Source organism: Colias philodice, chromosome 23, assembly GCF_061535455.1.
Source record: "Colias philodice isolate Cphi_HAF_F1 chromosome 23, ilColPhil1 Martin Lab GWU primary, whole genome shotgun sequence".
NCBI classification, from domain to species: domain Eukaryota; kingdom Metazoa; phylum Arthropoda; class Insecta; order Lepidoptera; family Pieridae; genus Colias; species Colias philodice.
The window spans coordinates 7,122,840-7,145,151 of NC_143108.1; the positions used below are offsets into that span (position 1 = coordinate 7,122,840).

The following is a 22,312-nucleotide window of genomic DNA, read 5'->3' on the forward strand; positions in this document are numbered from 1 at the left end:
GGAAATGAGATGTCACTCCGGTAAAAGCATCTGTCTACTTTTCTATCTCTGGACAAAAAAAATCATACAATAAACCGCTCCAATGTGACGTGAAAGGATTAAGGAAGACAAATAAACAAACAAACACATTGATAGTAAAGCTTTATGTATAACTAGCTGTGCCCGCGACTTCGTCCGCGTGGAATAGTGACTGCATAGTAGTTACTACTTAACACACAATTATTGAGTAAACACGTCTTGAAACACGTACTATCATATACAACTAAATTATAAGTACTTACACATTATTATAAAGTTAAGAAATAAAATAAATAATAACACAAAAGAACTGTTAGTAAAATTTATTACTAAACTGAGCTATAAAACTTAGGTACAGAAGAGTTCAAAATTTCCAGGATGTGGTTATTCTCCCGCTCCCATATTCCTTCTACTTTCACAGACTTTCAACTTTTCCCTTTCACCCCTAGTAAATGGCAGAACCGATTTTGATCTAAACCATGTCTAATCATACCTATATATTATGTACATGTCATATCCTTTCGTTTGGTACTCCATTTTGATTATTTATCCCCACTGTCACCTCTAAGGTGCCCTATATGTAATAAACAGATTAACCAATTTTGATAAAACATGACTAATTGTAATTCACACGTCATTTGATATGCCGCTTGATTATATTATTTGACCACATTCGATTATTCATTCCCACTTTTACCGCTATAAATCAATAAATGGATGAACCGATTTTGATTAAATATGCCTCATCATACTTCTCACGTCAGGTCATGCCCTTTCATTTGATATGCCACTTGGGTATATTATTTGACAACTTTTATTCCCACTTTTATACCTATATCCAATAAATGGATGAACCAATTTTGATAAAATATATCTTATTGTACTTTACACGTCATGTCTTTCATTAGATAAGTCACTTGAGTATATTTGATAAAATTTATTTATTTATTCCCACTTTTACCCCTATATCAAATAAATGGATGAACCGATTTTGATAACATTGGACTACTTAATTGTTTCTGACAGGTCGTCTTTTTTCATTTGATATATCACTTGGGTATAACAGACAGCATTCGTTTTTCTCATTCCCACTTTTGCCCTACATATAATTATTGGATGAACCGATTTTGATTAAATATGCCTCATTATACTTCTCACGTCAGGTCATGCCCTTTCATTTGATATGCCACTTGGGTATATTCGACAACTTTTATTCCCACTTTTATACCTACATATTATATCCAATAAATGGATGAACCAATTTTGATAAAATATTATGTCTTATTGCACTTTACACGTCATGTCTTTCATTAGATACGTCACTTGAGTATATTTGATAAAATTTATTTATTTATTCCCACTTTAACCCCTAGGTATATCAAATAAATTGATGAACCGATTTTGATATAATTTGACTTGTTGTTTCTGACAGGTCGTCTTTTTTCATTTGATATATCACTTGGGTATAACAGACAACATTCGTTTTTTTCATTCCCACTTTTACCCCTCTATAAAATAAATGGATGAACCGATTTTGATTAAATACCTATGCCTCATTATACTTCTGACGTCAGGTCATGCCCTTTCATTTGATATGCCACTTTGGTATATTTGACAAATTTTATTGCCACTTTTATCCAATAAATGGATGAACCAATTTTGATAAAATATGTCTTATTGTACTTTACACGTCATGTCTTTCATTAGATACGTCACTTGAGTATATTTGATAAAATTCATTTATTTATTCCCACTTTTACCCCTATATCAAATAAATGGATGAACCGATTTTGATAAAATTTGACTAATTGTTTCTGACATGTCGTCTATTTTCATTTGATATATCACTTGGGTATAACCTACATTAACAACTAACATTCGTTTTTTTCATTCCCACTTACCCCTATAATATAATATAATAAACAACTAATGTAACAAAAAAACGCATCTAATTCGTATTACCCGTCAGCGAGCTACGGTGGCACAGACAGACATGTAAACACACATAGCGGACATAACACCCCTCTTTTTGCGACGGGGGTTAAGAATATAATACCTACGACATAATTTCAAAGACCTTTTATATAGAAAATTTACCTAGAAGTAACCATAATGCTATTTGTGCAGGTTTTAGACTTATGAGCAAAAATCTAAATAAAGGTCCTTTGACCCCCCCCCCCTACTACCCCCTCAGCATAACCACCCCCCCCCCACGCTTGGGGACTTTCGATATGATCATCTGGACATGTCAATGAATAACTTTAGCGTATAATACGTAATAAAGTAATTCATGTATAGAATGCCTTAGCAAATGTTCGCTGTGATTACTTAAATGGTCATAACTTTTTTATTTATGAACCGATTGACATGAAATAAACACTAAATGTTAAATGAAGCTTACCACAATATATTAGTGAAAACCGCATCTAAATCGGATAAGCCGTTTCTGAGATTAGCGTGTTCAAACATACAGACAAACAGACAAACCGACAAACAGACAAACAGACAAACAGACAAAAATTTTTTTAACAACAGTTTTGGGTTTGGGATCGATTTAGTAATAACCCCTGCTAATTTTTTTTTACATATTTTCATTGTACAGACGCCACTTTTCTAGAATTTTATTATATGTATTGATAATAATTTGTAAAGAAGTGAAGATGACACTAGCAGGATCAGAAAATGACTACATAAAGAACTCAGCGACTTCAGTTTTTCAGGCCATTATCGAAGTGATTCTAGGACGCAGATTTAGTTTTCTTCAACCTTAGTAGGCTTTTCTATAACCTACGTATAGAAACCTACCTTACAAACCTATACGAAATCATAAGTGTAGCGAGTCCAAACCGCACTTGACCGGTTTTACTAAACCATAATTAATAAGAAGATGATGGCACGCGTTTCCGCGAAGGCTTGAACCAGTACCTTACGCAGGAAGACAATAAGATTGCATCACAAGCAACTCGAGTGTAATGACCTCCTGTATCTTCCTAATTGGCCAGGAATGATAAATTGTCCACAATTACATCAGGTTGTAAAAAGACTAACGGAACCGCTAATTTTGGCAAGTCTGGGATTGTCATATTTAATTATAAGTGGGTACTTTTTGTAGTTCTGCGAACTTTATATTCACTTTTACGTAGTGTTTAAATTTTGAATTCATGGAATTGTTTTATAATTTAAGTATAAGTTAAAAGCTTATTGAGAAATTCTCATTCATTTGGGCTTCTTACAAAATGATTTTGGAATAAGTAGTAATATTTTTCAACCAATCTCCCAAGTACCTACGCATGAAATTGAAGTCTGGATAACTGGCTACGGCAAGAACTTTCAGATCTACCTAATATAAATATTCAATTTCATACAGCTCGTTACCGAGAAATAAGTCACGAGAATTTTATAATTTATCAGACTACGCCGCGCGCGTACTTAAAATGAAATATGTAAACGCACGTGACATTATCTAATTAACATTTTTTTTAGTCATTGCAATACGATCGTTTTTTTATATACCGTGTAAGAACATTAAAAATTAATGGAAAGACAGATTCACAACTTTTTTCTTAATAATTTCCCCGAAGTATTTTTAGCACAAAAGAAAAAAACAAAACATTCGCCATTGTAATATCAGCAAGGCATCGCTGAATCAAATGGTATGACCTATAAAGAAATACTCTGAGGCTTATGTAGTACCGCTAAAATATTGCATCATGTGAAATAGTTTAAACGAAGCTTACATCAGCATTTATTGTACAACATTGTAATGTCTGGGGAGGATATAAAATGTGGTCTTTTAATTGTGATATCTATAAATTAATGATGTTTTAACCAGTTACTACATCGAAGAGGAGATTTTTGTGTAAAGTTATAAATTCAGAAGAATTATAATAAATCCATACTTACTAATATTATAAATGCGAAAGTAACTCTGTCTGTCTGTCTGTTACTCAATCACGCCTAAACTACTGAACCAATTAGCATGAAATTTGGTATGGAGATATTTTGATACCCGAGAAAGGACATAGGCTACTTTTTACCCCGGGACATAGGATAGGTTTTATCCCGGAAATCCCACGGGAACGGGAACTATGCGGGTTTTTCTTTGACTGCGCGGGCGATGCCGCGGGTGGAAAGCTAGTTCTGAATAAAGAGACAAATCCAAAAACCATGTACCATCAAAGTGAAAGCCGAAAGGACAAATATTACAAAAAAATGATTTTTCCTTGAACCCCTGTGGGTTATGTATTAAAAGAGAAACATATTGGAAGCCTCTTTTCGCCCCTTCTACTATCTTCCTTACTATATTTTCGAATACAGTATGTTTGTATGTTCACGAGTGACGAGTAGTACCTACTTAGGCATGCGTTGTAGTGTAAACGGGTGGATAGCTTTTAGTTTGAGAGGTGTCAGATTTTTCATAGACTTGTTGCAAATGCAAATTTGTAAGAATAACACTGTCTATATTATTTAAAAGAAAAGAAAAATGACGGCTTTAGTGCGCCAAATTATCGTTTGTCGGCTCTAAGAAAACCGATAATCTAATTTAGTCTTCTATACATAAACTCATGAAAGCTAAAAGGATGTAACTAATAAAATAGGTCACAGTCGCGCAATTAACTTACCAACCGAGAAAAAAGTCGGTAATTTAATATCGTCGCGACACAGAAGTTGTAGTTCAAACTCGAAGGACCTTTTCGTAAATTCATGTAAATATATATAAATAGTCAATTTTAAACCGTATATTAAAATCACCAACAATAGCACTATTATTTTTGTTAAGAGTTGAATAGATTTTTGGTTCGTTTTATTGTGCTTATAGTCTAGACTAGACTCTAGAAGACGTTAAGACTAGCTTTTTATTCGATGCAACTTTTGCAACAATTTATAGCGATGCGATGTCATAATAAAGCAGTAGGGCTGCTGTCACTCTTCGCTATTTGTACATTAAAAAAACTTTTTAGCAACAATTCTATTTCAAATATGCTGATTGTTCTTTTTGTGTCTTTTTCTTCTATGTAGTTAATATAATTTCAGACTTATCGTCAAAAAGTTTTATATTTTCTACAGTAAACGCGAGAAGAAATGTAATTACTAATTTTCAAGACGATAAGCACTTTCTATTACATAGTTCAATTTCAATAACAGAGCCAATGTTCGAGCAGACTTAATCAAATTATGAAATTACTAAATAGTAAATTATTACATAGCTCATCAATCATTTTAAACTATTTGGCGCCAAAAACAAATAAGATTTAGACCCTAATCCAGACTTATTAGGATTAGATCAAAAATATATACTTAGACACTATGTGAAACACCTAAATCAGTGACGCAAAAGTATAGTTTGAAATGGCCCAGTTTCGTCAGATCGATCGAGACAAGGTCACAACAATTAAGTATCTTGTAGACAATAAACTATAGTACAATAAATAAATATCTTTACATAATAACGGATTTTATGAATGAGTTGTGAGCTTAAATATTTTTTTTTTATTCATAAGTACATATTTTTTCAATGAATTAGTATAAAAATTATTTTTGTTTAAGAAATGAACTTACTTATGAAACAGAGTGCCTAAATAGGTTTCTTTATAGACTACATAATAAAAAATAATAATCTATGAATGAGTTGCTAACAGCTTAACTCAGTACAGAGTAGAAAAAAAGAATTATCGAAATCAGTCCAACCGTTCACGCGTGATGCCGTGACCAAGGAAAACGGGTTTCATTTTTATTTACCTATATAGATTTCTCCTATTTTACAATTTTTATAAAATAAATAAATTCGTCAAAGAGATTATTTTATAGCAAAAAATTGGCTGTTGCCAAGTCGTTCAGGAAAACCTCATATTATCAGTAATTTGCCAATAAAAAATAATTTACTTGGCGCCACAATCACAGCTTAGTATGTTTTACCAAAATGACCACATGAGGTCAAACATTGAGCATTATCTGTTTGTATACGTATCATTGTTATCACTAGTCTTTGGAATAATATTTACTCTGAATACATACGTTTTTTATAAACAATTATCTGTATTGACAAGGGTATCTTATTATGGCAATGGAAACTGCTCTCTACATAAATTTTACCAGAAAATGTTTGGTATCTAAATGTGTTTATACAAAATCCAATTACGATAATTATTTTGTTAAAAATTCACTTTTTAATTATAAACGGTCCATTTAGAAAATGAACACTTTGTGTTTCATAAGGTAAATCTTCATTATTCTTAAAGTACTAGAAAGCTTTTTATTCCGACGTCGTAGTACATTTTGGTTCAGTTTCAGGAAACCTAATTCCCTTTCTTAAGTTTTAACTCAATAAATATGTTCCACTTTTTCGCCATACTTAACTTCTGTATTATTGAAGTGTAAAATTAAAAATAGACCCTAGAACAAAGCCAAAGATTGCTTTTTAGTGCAAAAACAAATTTAGAAAGGGTTTAAAAAGAGGGTTGAAATTCGTATAGGGAGAAGTCGTGCCATATCTCTAGAGGGAATGCATATGGAGCAGAGGGTGGAAATCAAGTTTTTATATTGCAAAAACTTTTTACGCTTTTAGCATAAGTATAATCCTTTTAGAAGTAATCTGTAAGTTGTTTAAACCTGTGTATCATGAAATTTGAAACTATATTATCGAAATGTCTAGTAAGCTACACAATTTATGGTTCAATGGATCAATTGCATGATGTAACTTTCAATGAGTACGTCATATTTTCCTGTTATGTAGGTATACTTATATACATGCTGTACCCCGGGGTTTTATCCACATTCCCCGGCTCCTATTAGCCGTATCGTGATGATATAAAGCCTTCTTCGATAAATGAGCTATCTAGCACTGAAATAAATTTACATATCGGAGCAGTAGTTCCTAAGATTAGCGCGTTTAAACAAAAAAAGAAGAACGTCCGATTTATATAATTATTGATATCTGTAGAAAGTCTGTATCCAATATCAAGTAAATCAAATCAAAAAGAGATTCGCAATGCAATGCCGTGATAAAGTGCAGCGAACTTCCATTGTTCCGGAACAGAGCAAGGACTTATCAGTCAACCTCTGACTCCGATAAGTGAGGATCGTCAATTGGTGACGCTATCAAACGCTGCGGTGAAATCTGTTCCCCTTTAATTAGAGACTAGACTTAAGTTTATAAATACATTGTATGCTAAATTGATATTGTATCTGTATAGGAATAATGATTCGTCTTCTCTTACGCGTGTATTAAAGTTTTGCTTACAGTTATCGCTATGATATCATTATCGTTTTTCCTTATTACAATGTTGAGTTTTTGAATGAATGTTTCTGCGTGATAAGCTCACCGGACCGCAAGAGCGAGTTATAAGAATAAGACACTTTTATTTCAACTACGAACCGCATTTTTAATAATTTAATTCCTGTCTTATATTTGTATATCTTACAGACCTATTTTGTAAAGTTTATGAATGAATGAAAATTCTTTATTGTACACCTTATAGGACAATTTAAAACACATAATAACTTAGTTTATACAGTTGTTTTAATATATTTGATTACTACAATGCAAATATGCAACGACTTCCTTCCACTTCATACTGTCATACATTCTACAAATTATAATGCTTTCAGCATAACATACCTCAAATAAAGCTTTATACCGAAGCCAGTATTTATGTAATAAAATATCATGAGCAAATACAATCCTACTTTATTTCACCAATTCTGACCCTAACAACAGCTATAACATATAAAAGGAGACCAAGTGTACGTCCTTGTGTGACCCCATTCGCTTACAATAGCCCCTTTGAATGCATTCCTTTGAGTGAACTAAATAAAAGCCTGGGAATATGTTCCTTATGGCATTCGCAGATGGTCATTCAATTGCTAATAGGAAATTATTTCTTGATGGAATTTTACTGTGTGTCTAACTATAAGATTTTAATTTAATATTTATTTACAATTGTAAACTAAATTAAATAATGTAGAAAGTATGTTTAGATGCATCTTTATTATTATTGTACCTTAGCTCAAAGGATTTTAAATTCTATTCTATAAATTATCTAAACAAACCTCATTGGAACGGTTCTCTAGAGCAATAATTACATAGTATAAATTTTAAGAAATAAAAATGTTGTGCTCATTCTAACGTAGAACGTGCGACGTGCGTAGCATATTGCTACGATATTCGATGCCAGTGAATACCCCAGCTTGAAGCTTTCTTTTATTTTAATAAACCATTGGGTTTATTATCTGTAGATTTGTGGACATTACCTTCGATTAATAAAATTGTTATGACGTAGTTTTGGTGATGATATACCTCTATAAAAACAATTACGTCGGTTATGGTATAATTACTAAGATGAATATAACTTTCGCAGTTTGCTACATCTATAATTTATTTATCTATCTACCTTTAATTTATATCTATCAGCGAAGGAAACCATCGCTGAAGAACAAGTTATGAAAAAATGATGATGTGAAAAAATGGTGATGGTGGTAGTGATAACGATAATGATGATAGGGAATTACTTAAAAAGCTTTTTCTATAGGATGGATAGATTAGGTAACCTTATTTCTGTACGGTTATGTGACCGTAAACTTCTGAAATTAAATGAAACGAATTTATTGGCATGAAAAGTGGTTATACAGATGTGGTATGAGTAAAACATGATCTGCACAATAAGCCAGGAACAGCTATTGTACGTAAACTTGTACTCTGGATCGTGTTCCTAAAGATGCTGATTTTGTTGTTATGTTAATTGTTTAATTGATAAATATTATTGTCCACAGGTCACCCAAAGCGAAATCCGGTGAGGAAGAGTGCGATACAGATGCTCTTAAATCTGACAATGAGCAAGATGACAAGGGCGGTGCGTTGGAAGCGAAGATGTCCTTGCTAAATGGCATCACAGTGATCGTTGGTTCGATCATTGGGAGTGGTATCTTTGTGTCACCATCTGGTGTCTTGAGATACACGGGATCTGTGAATGCTAGTTTGCTAGTGTGGATCATATCTGGAGTTTTTAGTATGGTAAGTATGATTGTGATTCGATTTTGGATGATCATATTCTTACCAATAAAAATTTCCGAGAGAGAATCTCTGACAAACATGGTAATTTGTAACAATCAGTTACTTATAGTTTGATGAAGATAAGGGCATGGTTATAGCCTCAGCTTTGAATTCACCCTTCCGAAATATATGTATATGAGCAAAATATAAAGATTTTTAACAGATTTAAATGATGGGTAGTCGATAAAGCTCACGTGATATGCAGAATTATGCAAAAATATGTATGCAATAGTACAGACATAATAAAAATGCTATTAGAGATTTTCATCAGACATAATCTTCTTCAAACGCCATTAACCGATGACATTATGTTTTTCCTTCTGTAATTAAACATTTTATTGTCTATTGTATTTTGCATTCTTTATTCAAAGATCGATTCTCATATACCTGTTACATTTGTGACATATTTGTATTAATTATGCTAATTAATAAGACGAATTTCACCATTCTCTTCTACATTTCCTTGCGTACGTAACACGTGATTATGTAAACGATATATATTATTAGATCAAGGTTCATAGTATTGTGTTATGTGACCACAGAATGACCTTGGGCCAAGTGGTCTTTCTAAGTATCAAATTATCCTGTGGTATTTCAGAGGGTTGTAATTAATAGCAGTATATTCTTAAACGTCTGCAATTAGCTACTCTTAGATACTCTTAAACATCAGTAGTTGCTTCATTACCCCTTTATATTGCAAAAGTACTGACATCGTTGTTTAGCTGTGATGTATTATGTAACTCATTTATCTCTTGGTCAAGATAAGGTCTCCAGAAAGATCGGACACTTGCACTTGCTCATAACTACCTACTCCACGTTGGTGCCCCTTCCTTTACGTTTTATCTGATTCCCTACGCTTGGTATTCTTGAAGGTTTACCATGTACTATGTACATACATTAACCATGGTATTAGAATAGTCTACTATGTAATATATAAGTATTGTATAAGTATGAAGACCACCTTTTGTTTAACGAAGCGACACATTCTGCCATTGTTCTCAACAGTGCTAGTTAATTAGAATTAGTAGTAGTGTAATCTATACTAATATTATAAAGCTGAAGAGTTTGTTTGTTTGTTTGTTTGAACGCACTAATCTCGGGAACTACTGGTCCGATTTGAAAAATTCTTTCGGTGTTAGATAGCCCATTTATCGAGGAAGGTTATAGGCTATATTTCATCACGCTACGGGCAACAGGAGTGGAGCCACGGGGGTGAAACCGCGCGGAGCAGCTAGTCTATGATAATTTTAATATTATAAAGCTGAAGAGTTTGTTTGTTTGTTTGTTTGTTTGAACGCGCTAATCTCGGGAACTACTGGTCCGATTTGAAAAATTCTTTCGGTGTTAGATAGCCCATTTATCGAGGAAGGTTATAGGCTATATTTCATCACGCTACGACCAACAGGGGTGGAGCCACGGGGGTGAAACCGCGCGGAGCAGCTAGTCTATGATAATTTTAATAGCACTAAACATGGAATCATTAAGCTATTAAGAGGCGAAAAATCATATAATACGTAGATTTGAACTGATACTCAATAATGGCATAGATAAACAAAAATAGGGATAAGCTTTTCCTGTTAGATATAATTTTGATTGAACCAATAATCGAGATGAAGGTACTGTAACTATTTGAGCTACTATTAGTAGTCCTATTTCCTAATTTTATAACAACTACTCTTGTAAGAAACATAAAAAAGGACGCTTATGGTATTGCAGTTTCTGTATTGACACCGATCCTTGATAAGTGTACAAAATTTTAAGTAAATCTACCCGTTTAAAGTGGGTCAAAATGTAGTCTATAGGTAATAGGAGTCAGTTACATACAAACATGTCATGTATGTAATTTATGTAATGATACAAACATACAGGTGAAGCTAATAAAATCGTGTTAAAAATTACTCGAGATTTATTCTAAAATCACGTTTGTCAATGAAATGTTTGCGAATAACTTTCTAAGAGACTGATAATGACCTAGTTTCGATCAGCGAATTGTTAAGAAACGATGAATTAATTATATTAGGTCTGGTTCAAGGAATTTTGTCTATTGCCGACACGCCTCTCTCGCTAAGAATATTTTCCTTATTAAGAGACTAGAGACGGGTTAATTATTCTGCCAATTTGTGTGGTCTTGAAGCGTTGATCAATTATTATTATTCTACGAGAGTTTGTTGGTATTATAAAAAATCTAAGAAGATAACCAGATCAACCATCTTCTCATATTACACTTACTTCATCTTAGAAGTGAATAGTAATTATTAATACCTTCGAACTTTGGCTAATATTAGTAGGATCACTACTTACGTAAAATTCCTCATTTTAACCATTCTCTATAAATTAGAACAATTCTTAATATAATATTATGGAGATATTCCCCTTCTTTTAAATTACTTACATAATATTTACAAATTCTGTATTGCTTTCACGATGTTCCTCATAAAAAATTAATTTCACAATTTCAGGTCGTGTAATTTCAAAAAATACAGTTTAAAATGTTTTGTTTCTCTTCTTTTATTTCATTTGGTTAAATTTAAAGTTAAAATTGAAAAGCAAGCAACTTCCTTGTCGAAACCCCTTAAATGCAAAGTTTCTTAACAAAATACATTTTAATTATATTATTTTCTTGTTTCATCTTTCAAAACATTTAAATTGCTCTCAAGGGTGTCTTGACAAGGGCTTATAAATTCTAGTTGGAACTTAATTGTAATACTCATTTAACAAGTACTGTAGGGAAATCAGATTAAAAGGCATCTGTCTTCTCTTTATATCCATACTAATATTATAAATGCGAAAGTAACTCTGTCTGTCTGTCTGTTACTCAATCACGCCTTAACTACTGAACCAATTTGCATGAAATTTGGTATAGAGATATTTTGATACCCGAGAAAGGACAAAGGCTTTTTATCCCGGGAAATAGGATATGTTTTATCCCGGAAATCCCATGGGAAGGGAACTATGCGGGTTTTTCTTTGACTGCGCGGGCGAAGCTGCGGGTGGAAAGCTAGTTGCGTATATATTATGTTATTTTATGTCTAGCAGATGCGTCAGTTTATTCGTTAAATAATGCTCTTAAATCGTTCTAGATATCATCATATCCGTTACAATTTAATATCTATTACTTGAATACATAATAATACATCTATATAACATACTAAAACAACAAATATATATTGTCAATTTACTTAACTGAATTTCACTATTAGGTTTATCAATCCCATATTTATAATTCAAAACACACTTATTATACACGATTAATTAATTATATTTCACATAGAAATGGTCAGTGATAGATATTTGTGTACATTTTACTGATAACACTAGGTACCAGATGCCCACACATAACACAATCAAAGTACTTCGATTGAGAGGAAATGCTATTCGCGTCTAAATAAATGCAAAAATACATATATGAACAGGAGTAAGTAACTACTCTATTATCTTTTCATAATGTAGTAGATACTTAGTCTATACGAGTATATACGGTAAATCTTGTCTTAGGAACATTTTGGATGGGAAGATTTACTTATATCTCTTTTAAAATAATTATATTGTATAAATACAGAATTTGACCAGAAAAGTTCTATGCGACCTGCGAAGATACTATGCGATTAAAGCATCAATCTTTAACTGTTTCAATTGTAATTTAATCCAATAATTCTATGTGGTAGGTTATTGTTTGTTAGGTATTATTTTTCTTTTTAAATAATAAAATATACTAAAACCTCTACCTACAGGTAGGCGCCTACTGCTACGCTGAGCTCGGCACCATGATTCGTCTCAGCGGCGCTGACTACGCGTATATCATGGAGACGTTTGGTCCATTCGCAGCTTTTATCCGGCTTTGGATTGAATGTATGATCGTGCGACCGTGTTCACAGGTGTGTATTTAGTTTACAATCGTTTGATTTATTAAAATAAATATTACCTAAATACCAACCTAAAACTTTATTCAAAATATTATGTCTTTTTTTTGCAACGTTTTTCATTTATGCCTTACTTTTTAGCGTGATGTTATATAGCCTATTCACTCAACAAATTGATTACCTACCTATAACAGCAATAATTTTAAATTTTGAAACAATAGTTCTTGAGATTACCTTGTTAAACCAAACAAAAGTTTTAGCATTCCACTTAAGAAAATGTCAGAATAGGCTCGGAGTTCTTGCTCATTGTTTCAAATAACCTCTGTGATAGAAGACATTAAGATAAACAAATGAAGAATCTAAGATATATATATATATGAATATTGAAGTATTGGTCTTAGCATGACGAAATATCTCTACAGCCTTACTCGATAAACAGACTAACAGTGAAATAATTTTTCAATCGGATCTCTCAGGAGAGATTAGCGTGTTTAAGCTAACTCTTCAGATTTATAATATTAGTATAAATGGAAACAATCACCGTCCTCATACATGACATAAAGACTTAATTAAATTGTACAGCTCATGAATAGTTAGTGCATATTCTAAGTAAGAATTCGTTCGACCGTAAGGGATTAGCGTAGGTGTGACGTCAGACAGTAAATAGGTCAATGGTTTGATGCCTGATGGCTAACTATTATCGATGCTAAACTATAGCTTAGACTTTAGAGAATAGGATTTATTTCAAAGATTTGCATAACATTTAAAGTTTTTGAGGAAGTTTTCAAATTTGTGAGGATGGACGGATGGATGTTTGCTAACTCTTTCACGCAAATACTACTGAACCGATTACAATATAACTTGGTATATACTTATGTAGATAGCTTTAGGTAGCTGAAGACCCAGAATAAGTCATAGGCTGCTTTTTATTCCGGAAATCCCACAGAAACCGGGGGCGGGTATCTAGTTTTTAAATATACCTAAAAGGTATCTAAATTTAATATTAGAGATACCTAATCCAGCTAGAAAAAGGATCACTTTCCCTGGCCATTATCTACTTTCAGGATTAAAGGCTTGAATTAAAGGATTCAATGTTTAGGCGCTTAGAACTCTGTTAATGAAAAATATTTATAATTATACTAGCGGTCCACCCCGGCTTCGCCCGTGGTACCTACATGTTTAAACTATCCTATCTCTCAAGTTGGATCGAAATGCACATGGTGTGCGAATTTTACTATAATCGGTTAAGTGGTTTAGGAGTCCATTGAGGACAAACATTGTGACACGAGATTTATATATATTAAGAAGACAAGATATTACGTATTATATTTGTGGTTTGCACGACTTTTGGAAAATATGTCTGCAGTTAACTTTTTAGGTTACGCAGTAACTATTTAGTAATCTGCGGTTAGGTAGTTATCTTTTATCTAGAATAGTTCAGACGAAATTCGACTTTCCGTCTAACAATTCTGACCTGCGTTTCACTGCACGTAGCACAATGCAGAATACGACTGAATGTTATGCAAAAAATAACGATGTTTGCATCATCTCGATACATGGAGAGATTGATTTTTTTGACTGTTACCATGTGTCTCAAAATTTACGCGATCGTTCAACATTATTCGTCATTAGGAAGCTACAACTTTACCAAGAAACATACCTATCTTAAATCTAGGAAGGAAATTAAACATTATATCGATAACTAGCGACCCGCCCCGGCTTCGCACGGGTGCAATGCTGATACTAAATACACTACAGAAAAACTTTTAACGTTGTATATATAAAAAAAAAAACATAGCGGCCCGGCCGGCCGGTACCGCCGCAAACGGTACGTCCCGCAATTTTTAAATCTGTAATATCTTCGAAAATATTCACTTAAATCATACGGTGTAAAGGGCCATATAGATCTATATTAAATGAACAATGTATTCAAGGTATTTAATTGGTTAAGGATTAATGCTGTATTGGTTAAAATCGCTTCGAAAATTAGCCATTATTTGTCGTAAAAAGTAAATGACAAAAAAAAGTTATTGTGGGTTATCCATAAGAGATAGACATATGCCATCGCGGACTTTTCTGTAGACCTTTTCAATGTGTACAATACTTAGTACATTATTTTGATAAAACTCGTAGGGTTCAGCCTGCGTTTGCAATGTAAGCGGAAGAAATGTAATTATTTACGACATCACATTAGAAACCTCAAAAATAACAGTACTTCTCCACTATTTAATGGATGTTATTATACATATAAACCTTCCTCTTGAATCACTCTATCTATTAAAAAAAACCGCATCAAAATCCGTTGCGTAGTTTCAAAGATCTAAGCGTACAAAGGGACATAGGGACATAGGGAAATAGGGACAGAGAATGCGACTTTGTTTTATACTATGTAGTGATGATACTATACATTTATTGACATCGCATCGTAGTCACCAACAGAATTTATCTCCTAAATAAATGCAGGAACTGCCTTCAATATCAGCCTAATTGAATCCGGTAGTCGAAGTTGGATTTGCTTTATTGAACTGCAAATTGGTTCCTTTGTTGTGAAATAAATGGACTCCAGGCGTTTTATTGGTGTTGAGATAGCTGATCTTAAATGATTGAATTCGACTTATGTTTGCATGTGATTTTGATGGCAATTGATTCTAGCTTATGTTGTGTAGGGGTTTTAGGGTAAGGTTTGAAATTGATATAGGTCAATCAATATCTACTATATTACAAAGTAGGTACGCGGGACGGGATTTCTTGTAATTGTCGTAGTTATACAGTAATTCTTTGTAATCCGATGAAGCCCGATAAAAACGAATTAATAACTGGCACCTTTTCTCAAATCAATCATTTTGACGTGACAACGTCTTATAATTCGATAGAGCCGGCTGCACGCACGAAAAAACATGACTCATGCGGCGTTACCTCGCTCTGAGGCGTTCCATGTAAGGCTTGAAGTGCTAGCGAGAGCGCGGAACGAGCGATAAAGAAGCACAATCGGACGTTGTCACGTTCAACTATCGTCAGTAAACCGACTTTACAGACAACCAATTTTTTATGGGCACTATAGAAAAATAACATTGACAAACCTTTTACAATATTAAAACTTTCCCAATCGTAATATTAAAAGCATTTACTTTGATTATAGTCCTGATAAAAATATATACCTACTAACTCTCCGCCCCCGGCTTCGCCCGCGCAGTCAAAGAAAAACCCGCATAGTTCCCGTGGGATTTCCGGGATAAAACCTATCCTATGTCCTTTCTCGCTAAAAACTAGCCTATGTCCCGGGGTAAAAAGTAGCCTATGTCCTTTCTCGGGTATCAAAATATCTCCATACCAAATTTCATGCAAATTGGTTCAGTAGTTTAGGCGTGATTGAGTAACAGACAGACAGACAGAGTTACTTTCGCATTTATAATATTATACATAGTATAGTATGGATGTCTAAAGGGTGATTTATTTTCAAACTCATAATCCATTAATAAATCGATATCCAAATCAATTGATACCTTCTGAACTTACAGAAATAGGCATCTAATCAGTCCCATTGTAGGGCAGAAACCTTCTAAAGGCCAAGGCTTAGTTTCCATTTGTCCTTCAAAGGAAAAACGTAATTATCGTTACGATAACAGTCCATTAAAAAAATTGGTTATCGATAATCGTTTATCGTTAATTCCAAGTAAGAGGGAATTTAAGCTTTGATGTTTTGCTCTTAACTTTTGAGTCGTCAATATTTCCTGAGACAATAAGGCGGCCAGAAAGCAAGTAAACAATAAGATCTAGCTTTCCGCCCCGTCTTACCAGTGGTCCATAATATATTATAGCCATAGATATAGCCACTCAGGGATTACGTACAAATCCAACAGTGAAAAATGTTTTGAAAGCGGAGTCGTAGCACGTACTACGTTAGTCGTAACATAGTTCCTGAGCATAAGCGTTCAAATAAAAAATCCTTTATTAATTTAATAATTTCCCAGGCAATAGTAGCGCTGACATTCAGTGTCTACGTATTGAAGCCGATATTCCCGGAATGCGACCCGCCACAAGAGGCCACGCGGCTGCTCGCTGCATGCTGTATATGTAAGTTATTTAGCTATTTATTGTTAGTATGGAAAAAAGACAATTAAGTGCGTCACACACGGTGAAGATACTATAATATTTTATCTTAAGATACTGTAATATTTTATATCACAGTATCTTAAGGTATCCGGTATCAGTGTTCTGACCATCATTTTTCTTTTTGTCATTGCGTACTAAGACCCCTGTAGAACCGCCATCCTGTTACAAATGACCCCAAATTTTGTGGGTCATTTGCAATTTGTAATTCAATCAAATAACAAATTCAACCAGATGACTGCGGTCTGCGGCATATACATTATACATGGTGTCCCCAGAAAGATCGTTAAGCGGTGACGCAGAGATAGAGCATCCCTTGGATATTTCTCTTATATAAGAGTTGCAAGACCATTGTGATGATGATATTATCTGGCCACCGCTTGACAGTCCTCAAATTCCTTTCCAACATTTTCCAAGATTTTTTTAACACCGTACGTAAAAACATTTTTGTATGAAAAATTGTAATTAAGTATTTGTGATTAAATGTATTTTCTTTCTTTCTTCTTCTTTCTATTAACACTAAAAATAGATGTAATTGTCTTTCTTCCCTACTACAAGATTTGCATACCTTTGAAGTCGGTAGCCTTTCAGTTTCTTGAATGCTTAAGAATTTGACTTGCTCAGTAATTACTAATTAGAGCATTCTAAGAAATATTTAATGCCTAGACTAAAAATTCTGTCTTTAATAGGTACGAAAATACCCTTTATTTATGCATATAAATTACTAGCTGTATCCACAGGTTTTACTCGCACTAGTCCGCCCCTGCTGGTCTTAGCGTGATGATATTTAGGTAGCCTATGGCCTTCCTCGATAAATGGGCTTTCTAAGACATGCATAATAATATACCGTAGCAATTTTGTCACCTTGATATTTTTATCAATCTGTATGTCCTAACCCCCAAAACGATTGCAGTACTCCTAACGTTCGTCAACTGCTGGTCAGTACGAGCGGCGACCCGCGTACAAGACTGGTTCACTTACGCTAAGCTCCTGGCTTTGTTCATCATTATCGCCGCTGGGATATATCAACTTTGTTTGGGTAAGTACGTAATTGAATTTTTTATTCTATTATAAGTAATTTTTTTAATTTACAGGAATTCGCATTTTGTTTAAATTATTTGGTTCACGCGTTGTCTGAACAGCTGGGTATCTTTGTATCTACAGATCATTCTCGAGTACAAAATTTACAATTGTTGGCATAAATTTCCTCCATAGAGGAAAAGTAACCCACATACATGAGGTCTAAGGTTTTTTTTTATGTTTTACTTGCGGCACTTCGAATTTTGTTTTTTTTTTGTTCATTCGGACAAATAATTATTATTTTATTATAATTATAAATTTATATTCGAATTATAACCCTGTATTTGTGTAATTAAACTCTTCAGCTTATTGCGTGGGGATCGTTGATCGCAAGATTCAATGATACCAAAATCGTCGCCTTACTCCATGACATGACGGTATTGCTATGACGCGACCTTGAAATTTTACTCTCTACGCGCCTAAAGAAGATTCACTTCAAACAATCTTTCTCATTATTTAACTGCACTAAAAACATACCCCAAGCAGTTCTTCATAATACGTATAGAATACAAAGACACCGCAAGGGTCGGAAGGCGTCGGCGACGGAGATCTTATTAGATGATTGCTTTTATCCGCTCTTGTTACATTATTTAATTTGCTAAATGCATACAATGTTAGTTTCGATAGCTGTGTGCTATTCAAAGTCAAATTTATGAAGAAAATTTATTTTTAGTAGACTTTAGGTCATCTTGTTTATTAGTGTGTTTTCACATATCGCGATGATATTTTCTTAGCAATATTTTTCTGTTTATCCATGCTATATTAATAATATCTATGATCATCGCGATTCCTGCAGTGGCACGTTAAGTTTATCTTTAACTAGCTGTGCCCCGCGGTTTTACTCGCATTGCTCCGCTCATGTTAGTCCTAGCCTAGCCTATAGCCTATGCCCTATAGCCTTCCTCGATCAATGGGCTATCTAACACCGAAAGAATTTTTTAAATCGGACTAGTAGTTCAGGAGATTAGCGCGTTCAAACAAACAAACTCTTCAGCTTTATAATATTAAGTATACCTAGATACAAAAACGTCCAATCTCAAATTTCAATCATAGGGTGATTTGGGGTGTAACTCCTCGACTTGCTGATTCAATTTTGTTTCTAAACAAAATGTTTATTATGAGGCTTAGAGCTTAGGCTTTCCTTCAGAGAAAAGCCGGCAAGAAAGATTGATTTCAAAACAGATAAAATGTAATTCATTCTTGTTTTTCTCCACTACTATTATACATTATATAAAAAATATGAAATCAATATTGTACCCAATTTTCTTACCTTTTCTTTTGTATAAAAAAGTGTCAAATATACTTACTTACTCACACCCTGGACACTCCATACAAAATGATCGTTTTGACAGTCACACTATATAGACTGCAAATGTGTGTGTTAATTACGCTTTATGGTTGGCACATTTGTGACTAGCGTAAAAAAAAATTCGCGTTTTTCTGATGAAATACACCCGTGAACAGCACAATATCTAACCTACTACTATTATGTATTCTGTGACTTATAAAAAAGCTCAAAATGACTTAAAACCTCGCTTCCAGGACACACGGAAAACTTCTCGTTCGAAGGAACTACAGACGATGTGACGTCCATCGCTTTGTCTTTCTACTCCGGTCTTTTCGCGTATAACGGATGGTAAGTTTTATATAATACCTAGGTACTATATTTCCGCCCGCGGATTCGCCCGCGTTTTTTAAAAAAAACCCCGTAAAGTTCCCGTTGCAGTGAGATTTCTGGGATAAAAAGCCTATGTCTAGGTCTGGGTCTTCAGCTACCTATATACCAAATTTCATTGCAATCGGTTCAGTAGTATTTACGTAAAAGAGTAACAAACATCCATCCATCCTCACAAACTTTCGCATTTATAATATTATATGTATAACTGAGATGCTTTGAAATATTTAAAAGCAGTTCTTTTTCTTTTTAAAAATATAGGAATGTTTTCTTTTAGCCAATTTTGTTATCTTCAAGATTTTACGTACCTACTTTCTCTCCAGGGCCCATAGAAAATGTCCACCCTGTATATTATGTAGGCTTATTCGGGTGGTTTTAGGTCAAATAAAATAACAATTTTTAGGCTATTGCATAGCTTCTATCGCGGGCCTTGAGCGCGGGGACCGAATCGAGAAATTCTGTAACGAAAAAACCTCACGCTCCCCACTCCGACGGGCACGGAGGTGTGGCTTGAAGAATATTGTAATACTGTGTTGAAGGCATAGCATGCAATAGCTTTACCGCGGCAGTCCCCGAGTGCCACACGTCTTTTTTATAGTGCTTTTATGATCAGTAGTTTTTGACTGATAAACAAAATATGAAAGATTAATTTTTCTCTGTAGGTATACAATATATACATATAACTGAAAAAAATACATATTTGCACTTACTATAATAACTTTATTTTTGTTATTACCTATTCCATTCTACCCAATAATTACTTAGTAAAACAGTTTTTAATAAAAAGTTAAAACTTAAACGCGATTTAAACCTGTTAAAATTATATTTCCAGGAACTACCTAAACTTCATAATCGAAGAACTAAAGGACCCAGTAAGGAATTTACCCCGCGCCATCGCTATTTCTTGTACATTAGTCACAATAGTGTATACTTTCACTAATGTAGCGTTTTATACTACACTGTCGCCGACTGAGGTAAGTAATAATTTATTTTTTATATAGAGGGTTACTTGTAAAACACCAGCAACCTCTCAGGACAAGATAGCTAACATCATAAGTAACAACATTTGTTCTACGACTTTTGGCATAACGCAATACATTATTTTTTAATGATTTTTTTAAGCTTTTATTGTACTCTCCTAACATTTGTAAGTCTATGTGCTATTCATTATCGAAAGGACGACGCGACGCCTCCTTCCCCCTCTCGTTCGCTTCTTGTTTACGTAATGTTTGGGATGCGCGTAGAGTTTATAATATTCAAACGGAAAATTAAATATTTATTTTTGTATGAAAATAAAATCTAACAAATTATCAAAAGTCGTAGAACAAATGTTGTTACTTATGATGTTAGCTATCTTGTTCTGCGAGGTTGCTGGTGTTTTACAAGTAACCCTGTATAATAATTAATTAACTATTTTCATTTACATAATTTGTCGCAAAAAAAATTAATATAGTTAAAAAAAGAGCGTGTGTGCCGAGCACACGTGTTAGAAGTGAAACTTCTTTCGAGATTCCAAGATTCCAAAATCCTCGTTTTTATTTCCTTTCTTCACCTAATAGAACTTAAGTAGCAAAATATCATTAATGCTATGTATTTAGTAGTTACCTTACCCTACCTTACCTTTATAACCTTGATTAGTACTCAAATTAATTATTATAAGGGAAAAACGTAGCTTTTTCGGAAATTCTAAGGCCATTTGCAAGAAACTAATAAAATGTTAACTCCTTTCTGCGGTTTTCTAGCAACCACAACTTAAAATTAATGTTTAAAATTACCAGTGCAAATTAGATTTTAACATGCAGTTTAAAAATTATATATTTTTCATTTTAGTAAAAAGTCTAGTGATGGGATATTATGACATTTTTATCATATCGATAATCGATATTATAGGTACTTTTTAGTTTTTTCGAAAATGAAAATAGACATAAATAATAATCCCAAAAACTATACGATATGAATTAATTGTAATAATATTCATTAATGCATAAAAAAATATTTAGGTACATACATACAATAAGGATAAAACATTAGACTTTAATTTTTATAGATTTAAGGGATTGTTAATCAGGAATTTCGAGGAGCTAGTTATAATGAAGTTCCTGTATAATATTGTACATAATATTTTAATTAAGTATACTAAATAAATAAATAATAAATAAATAATTATACAGGTATTAAACTCAGCGGCAGTAGCAGTGACATTCGCTGAACGACTGTTCGGTTGGTTTGCACTCGCGATACCAATGTTTGTGGCTGCGTCCACTTTTGGCGCTGTTAACGGAGTGCTGCTTACGTCTTCCAGGTGAGTTATTAAGCTTATTAACATAGTCTTAGTCGTTATTATTATTATTTATGTAATCTTCATCATCATCAACCATAATGACAATTATCTTCAATTTCATCGTCATCATCAATCTATTTTCTTAAAATGCTGAATATAAACCTTTTCTGTCTTTGTATTAATTCTTCAACAGTGTTACGTATTTAAGTTTAATATAAATTAGTTGTCTGGCAAACAGC

At 33.4% G+C, this 22,312-nt stretch overlaps 1 protein-coding gene across 1 annotated transcript in view; it reads left to right on the top strand.

Annotated features, from left to right (window-relative positions):
* Positions 1–22,312, top strand: part of LOC149478133 (Y+L amino acid transporter 2) — a 34,164-nt gene that overhangs the window by 5,852 nt on the left and 6,000 nt on the right. The window contains exons 2-8 of the mRNA XM_089709890.1: positions 8,788–9,028; positions 12,799–12,942; positions 16,899–17,001; positions 17,951–18,076; positions 19,660–19,753; positions 20,625–20,766; positions 21,964–22,094. Coding sequence (XP_089566016.1) covers positions 8,788–9,028; positions 12,799–12,942; positions 16,899–17,001; positions 17,951–18,076; positions 19,660–19,753; positions 20,625–20,766; positions 21,964–22,094 — 981 coding nt within the window. The remainder of the gene's footprint in view (positions 1–8,787; positions 9,029–12,798; positions 12,943–16,898; positions 17,002–17,950; positions 18,077–19,659; positions 19,754–20,624; positions 20,767–21,963; positions 22,095–22,312) is intronic.